The sequence below is a fragment of the Hibiscus syriacus genome, unplaced genomic scaffold (assembly GCF_006381635.1).
Source record: "Hibiscus syriacus cultivar Baekdansim isolate YM2019G1 unplaced genomic scaffold, ASM638163v2 tig00000857_pilon, whole genome shotgun sequence".
In the NCBI taxonomy this organism is placed as follows: domain Eukaryota; kingdom Viridiplantae; phylum Streptophyta; class Magnoliopsida; order Malvales; family Malvaceae; genus Hibiscus; species Hibiscus syriacus.
The window spans coordinates 18922-25633 of NW_024061828.1; the positions used below are offsets into that span (position 1 = coordinate 18922).

At 35.2% G+C, this 6712-nt stretch overlaps 2 protein-coding genes across 2 annotated transcripts; one reads left to right on the top strand and one right to left on the bottom strand.

Annotated features, from left to right (window-relative positions):
- Positions 1–1278: 1278 nt before the first annotated feature.
- Positions 1279–1754, top strand: LOC120115596 (flowering-promoting factor 1-like protein 3). The gene has a single exon (XM_039136260.1). It carries the CDS (start codon positions 1309–1311, stop codon positions 1651–1653), a length of 345 nt encoding a protein of 114 aa, XP_038992191.1. The 5' UTR covers positions 1279–1308; the 3' UTR covers positions 1654–1754.
- Positions 1755–3231: 1477 nt separating this feature from the next.
- LOC120115617 (probable protein phosphatase 2C 40) lies at positions 3232–6351 on the bottom strand. Its single transcript, XM_039136272.1, has 4 exons — positions 6062–6351; positions 3907–5058; positions 3534–3798; positions 3232–3454 (listed from the first exon to the last, which is right to left on the bottom strand). Exons 2-4 carry the CDS (start codon positions 5050–5052, stop codon positions 3327–3329), a joined length of 1539 nt encoding a protein of 512 aa, XP_038992203.1. The 5' UTR covers positions 5053–5058; positions 6062–6351; the 3' UTR covers positions 3232–3326.
- Positions 6352–6712: the final 361 nt, after the last annotated feature.

The window sequence follows — 6712 nt, forward strand, 5'->3', positions numbered from 1 at the left end:
AGAGCGAAAGAGACTCTTGTCCTTCTCAAAAATTTTGATCTAATAGTATTTTAAGTTTATATCAATTTAAATTTAAGTTAAATTAGGTTTTTGTCCTCTTCAAATTTTGAAATTAAATATTAAATGAGTCCCTATTATTTTGAAGTTAGATAATTTGACCCTCCCAAAGTTTTTGGTCTAATAGTATTTTAGGTTCTTATCAATTTAAACTTAAGTCAAAATAAAGTTTTGAGCCCTCCGATTTTTTAGATTAAATACTTAACGAATCCGTATTATTTAAAACTTTTGGCTCAATCATATCAATTTAAAATTTCATTATCTATTTTAAAAGACAAAAACTTTAAAAGATTATATATATATATATATATATAATTTAGACTTCATAATTTTATCTATTTTAATTCTAAACCCTAAATTCTAAATTCATCTTTTAAACCTAAATCCTAAATTTTGTAAATGACATTCGACTAGACAAAGTCGTGAAGTCTAAATTTTACATAGCATGTACATAAAAAAGATTTCCTTTATGTATCAAATTTTTTTATCTTTCATATGTTTTATTGTTTGTATTTATCGTTTTTGAGTGTTTCTTCTAATAATATCGTCTTTAAATTTCGAATTTAGGTCTTCTCTTTAAAGATGTAATATGTTTTATCACTATATTGAACATTTTTCGGTATATATATATGTATCGATTTTGTTTTAAGGAAAACCAACTACTTTTATCATTTATTCATGTTGCATACAATAACCATGGGAGGCTTAGCTATATATATATATATATATATATAAACTTCGGGGTTCTTTCTCTGATTCCCTGCTGCAAACTCCCTGGATTCCAGATTATATTTATATAGCTCGACAATCCGTAGTGTATACGAATTACTTGATAGTTACGCCCACAATTATATATATATATATATAATAGTATGACACACTTTGTATAAATATACAAAATCATTTTCGTTTAGGTTTCTCTAGAACTATTAGTCTCACTCACGTCCAATACAATTTTTTCCCAACAAGAAAACAAATTCAAAGACAAAGATTCCCCATGGTGGGGTTGATTTAAAGGACCAAACCCAAAAAGAAACAAGGATTCCCTTCAATCTTGTTTATGCCCACATCCATGGTACAATATTTTCGTGTCCCTGTCCCTCAATGCCTAGCCTTTTTCTTCTCTCTCTCTCTCTCTCTATCATGTCCCTCAACTCAAGGACTCACCTATATATATATATATATATATGTACATATACCCTAAAATCCCTATATCTCTCCCCTAAGAAGCATTTGTTAGGTAAACAAAAGATGTCCGGTGTTTGGGTTTTCAAGAACGGTGTGGTTCGTTTAGTCGAGAACCCTGGTGCTGAGCCGTTGGACGGTAACCGACAGGGTTCGAGCAGTAGTGCCCGTCGCAAGGTGCTCGTGCATGTTCCCACCAACGAAGTGATCACTTCCTACGAGGATCTCGAACTTAAGTTGTTGTCACTCGGTTGGGAGAGGTACTATGACGACCCTGATCTCCTTCAGTTCCATAAACGATCCACTGTTCATTTGATCTCTCTTCCCAAGGATTTTAACAGATTCAAGTCCATTCACATGTACGACATCGTCGTTAAAAACCGGAACATGTTCGAAGTTAGGGATATGTAAAACCTAGTGTTGCGCTGGCTGCAGCATGCACTGTCCTCCTTTGTTTTTTTTACCATTATGGAATATGATTTATGTTTGTGTGTATTTATATATACATATGATTGCCGTCACCTTTGAATTTTTAAAATAAAGATGCGATCTTAAGAAGTTGTGGTGGGTTTGAGCTATTAGGATTTAAGAAATTAGAGTGATTATTTTGCTTTTGTCATCCTTGTAATAAGAAATGGTGCTTTCCCTTGTGTGCTATGAATGAACGATGATGTTTCTTCTACTTCCTTGTCGAGAGAGTCGTTGTGTAAATTCACAAAATCGAAATATGAACATTAGATATTGTATTTTCTGGATGTTTATATATGATTTTATCCTTAGTCTTCATAAACAAAACACACAAGATATCTCAAAGAGTCTAAATATATAAAATTATGAACATTAAAGAGTTTGTGTAACAAAGAGATCATTAAGAATTTTATATATTTAGACTCTCCAAGACGTCTAATATATATAAAAAAATTAAAATTATCATACGAATTCAAAATACCAAGATATTAACGTCAACCACAATGTTATCAAATTTATAGAGCCCCTACCTATATATATATATATATATATATATAGTTAAGAATTTAGGGACCACAATTGGTGAAGCAAGGGAGCATTTGTGTTACCATTTTGACAAACAAATGAGATATGTATGCACATGTTTGGAAACTAACTTGACTCTTTCTCTCTATATATATATAATTATTTTTTTTAGTTTTACACATATTTCAGATCGTTGGATGAGTGAAAATAGAATATTGAGATTAACTCCTTATTTTTTTTTTCCAATTAATATCTTCTTATTTATTACTGTGTATTCCAACTGTCTGTTTTCGCTCATCCAATAGTTTTAAATTTCTGTAAAATCAAAAAGTTTTACACTGTATAACAGGATCATATATATGAGTCTAATGGACCAATGGCAATGTTTCTTTTTTCCCTTTTCATTTATTCCCCAATTATTTATTAGCGACCCTCCTATATTTCAAAATTGCACGCCACGTCTATTTATTGTTTTCGAGTACATAAGCCCTACTCTGCATTTTACATATCGTGTTAGTGGAAAAGAGAAAAAAATTCAAATTCGAATCTGAAATTTAAATTTTATAAAAGAAATTGGATCAAAATGGTTATTTTACAATCTCACAGTTATGACGGTCCAAGCCCAAATTTACACTTCACTAGAGATGTTTGTTTAATGAGAAAGAAGTGGAAAATTTGAATGATGAACCCATAAAAGAGGGTAACGGAGAAGACAAAGTTGTTCCTTTTGGTCAGAGGATGTGATCAGATATAGATATGTGTTCATATCCCTGTTCTCATGTATAGATACGCATCGACTCGTATATGAAAAAGAAAAAAAATGAAGAGTCGGAATAACATTCTTATTCTAGTATGTTGTCATTTTTCTTCATGGATGAACAAACATCTTGTTGATAGAATTATAATGGTTCAGTTCATTAGTCGATTTTTAAACGAACTTCCGGTTATTACGTAGTATTCTGATTTTAAAACGAAGCAAAACGAAATCGGATTTAAGCTTATATACAAGTTGAAACGAAAACATATTGTGATTCAAGACTGCTAGATCTACTACTGCTATTTGCAATGCGGAGAAAAATAGTACATAAGCTTCACAAATAGGTTGATGCTTTCGAAGTTCGATGATTCGTTCCAAGAATAATCACGATAACGGTAACATCGTCATGGTATCTCCTCCTCCTACCAGCCGGAATGTTCAACAATTCTTCCTTACTGAAACCTATGATAGTAATAACAGCAACATAAAAAAGCGAATAAAGGAAAGACATGGATGATTTATGTTCATTGTTCAAATGTACCTGCAGAACGAGCTGCTTTGATCACCAGCTGTTCCACGAGAAATTTTGCGGGGTCTCCAGATGGGGTGCTCGAGATGTAGGAATGGACGAGCTTTACAGCTTCTTCATTGTTGAAGAAGTCAAATAAACCATCGCTGCCTATTATAACAAAGTGATCGAATCTTGATATTTTGTGCACGTTTAGTGATGGTTCAGTGGAGATATAAGGGGGACTAATGAGGTTTCGAACTCGAAGAATCCCCATCAGAGCATCGTTCAGTTTCTTCTGCAAAACATCGGTTTCATGTTAATATGCAGTGAAAGTCGATCTTCAAAACGGGGGAAATATAAAGAACGAAAACTATAAGTGATGATGAGAATAACCAGAACCGACCTTTTTCAAGTAACCGACTCCGAAAGCACGGGTGACCTTCAATTTTCCTTTCACTTTTCCAGCTACTACAGGTGTACAGTCATCGGGATGCTCATTCAAGAGTCTAGTTCTTTCAACTTCGTTATCAACGGTGTGACTATCTGTGAGCTGAATAGCTTTCAATCTTTCGGACTGACCCATGCTGTTGCCTTCATCAAATGTCGCCAATACAGCTCGACTGTCACCTAAATTGAGTGTATACAAATCTTTTCCGTGAAGAAGCGTAAACAAAACACAAGATCCTACAGAAACTAAATCGGGGCGGTCCTCCATTTCCTGCTCTACCATGTGCAAGAAATCATTCTCGGCTTGAATTAGAGCTCGTTGGAGGATATCAAGCACCCGATGCCTAAATGAATGAGATGACGCTTCCATTTCAGGATCCACGCTTTTCCTCGTGAAGCTTCCGGCACTTGCAGCCTCAATACCTGCCATACTATCATCAAGAGAACATTCAAATGGTGCTCTGGGAACATCCTTCTTTGATTCTGAGTCTAGTAAATTAAAGTAAAACATTATGGTTTCATATAACGTCCCGGCAAGAAAATCTGCAGCATCCCTCCCGTTGAAGCCATCATAGATGGCACAAAAGAGCCATTCATTCTCTTCGGAACAGACAGCTTGAACCCTATCTTCACCCGCAGCTCCACCCGCCACTTGAACTTCCACAGCATTAAGGAAACTGTCACTTCTAGTGAGAGCACTCATGGGCTGCCGTAAACAAGAATCAGTTTCATGTGAATCAACCGAACTCGGTGGACTGCAACTTAAGTTTGACATAGTGCTTTGCAGGGAAGTCGATAATAGATCCAACCTCGAAAGAGATGGGGAAGAAGGAACCCTGCGAAACGAATTAGGGGAGTCCAAACCAGGAAGAATATCATATCCTATCAGACCATTGCAGATATTGGTGTTGGCCAAGGTAGCATTAGCACTTAAGGCAGCACCAGACAAACACGAGAAACTGCGGTTCCTCAGCATTTTACGTCCAGACTCGATTCCATACCTATTACCAGTCCCGCAAGGAATACCTTCGTGACCGTTGCATTGATAGCCAAAACTCACCTTAATCTCCGCTTCAGAATCAGTACAATTGTCTCCTAGCATTGTAGACTGAAACATACCATATATCTCCATTATGTAAATTTTACATGTATGAAAAAGTCCACTAATTTATACAAATTTCAGAAAGTCCATGATATTATATTAACAAGATAAAGTCCACAAATGTAGTGTAATTCTCAAAAGGGACCTCAAAACTTCAAAGGTTAACAAACATTAACTCATCAATCAAACTCTTTTTTGTTGCTAAAACTAACCTATTATAAATTCTTCTTCATGACATTATGAATCTTAATTCTACAATAGACCAAATCTGAATCATGTGATAGCAATATATATGTATGTTACAACTAGCTCGAACCCCTCGCCATAAGCACTCACTGGAAACCCCTCATGATAGCCCACCTCATTAACCTCCGAGTCTTATCTCAAACAACTAGGTCCTACCTTACTTAAGAGACCTCAGGCAAATTATAGCACCACTCTAGCTAAACCCATAGGATCAGCCCACTTGCCTCCGACTCTCCGATAATAAGGTGGCTGGCGTCATAGCCGGAAAAGGGAAACTCCTTGTAGAGGTTGAAGCTTTGAGGAGAGAGGCTAGGTTATTCACTCATGCTCACCCCTCCTCTTCTAAAAGGTCATCCTCCTCTTTCTCCAACTCCCTCAGCCCACTGTATCCGACGGCTCTATGCCTTGTCTTAACGAGGTGAACCGTCCATCTCTGCCATAATCCCATCCTATTATCAACAACACACCCCCAGATATGTATATGTGATATAGATTTCCAGACACTAATGAGTACTAAAAGACTACCCAAGTCAAAACATTCCAGTGAACTAAAAACTTGAGGTTGGACTACCAAGCTACATCATAAGTCACTTGATTATGCAAGAATTCTCAACTCAACCAATTCAATAAACACTAAAAGAAAAGAAAAACAAAATGTATTGACAATAATCAACTAAACAAAAGGGTACAAGCAAAAACACAAACTTGACAATAAAAAACAAAGATTTTCCAAGTAAAACAGAGCAAAAGAAAGAAAACCCACCTCAGTTTCAGTATCCACAAGAGAAGAACAAGGTCAGAGAAAGCAAAAAATGACCATAAGATTTCAACTGTGAGTGGTAATGCAGGAAGAAGGATAGTGAAAGGTGTGAACTTTGGGCAAAGCAAAGAAGGAAAAAATAAAGGAGCTTTGAGGGTTTAGGAGATAAAAGAGAGAGCTTTTTAATGGAGAATCTGAAGCAATGAAGAGTGTGCAATGCGTTGGTTTGTGGGGAAATGAATTGGATGGCTGGGAAAGAAAATGGGTGTCTGCTAAATTTGGAGGAATCTCATTTTGGTCCCTTCTGTTTTCCTCTGTCAGATGCACTGTTACCGGTAGTGCCGTTTCTCAGAGTCCCATTTCAACTCTAGTGCTGTCATTTTCTTACTGTTTTTTTTATATATAAAGTACACTATAATGATAAATTTTCATAAATTTAATTATTATTTTATAATATATGTTCATTTTGTAAATTAAATAAATTTAATGATTATTTTATAATATTTAAAAGTTTATTAATTAAAAAATCATTGACCATCTTTCAGTGCCTCTTTAGATCAATCTGTAGTTGATCTTGATCATATTCTTCTATTTCTTTTTATGGTAAAATTATTGTGTAACTCCTTGTTTTTTAGTAAAGATTTCATTTTGATC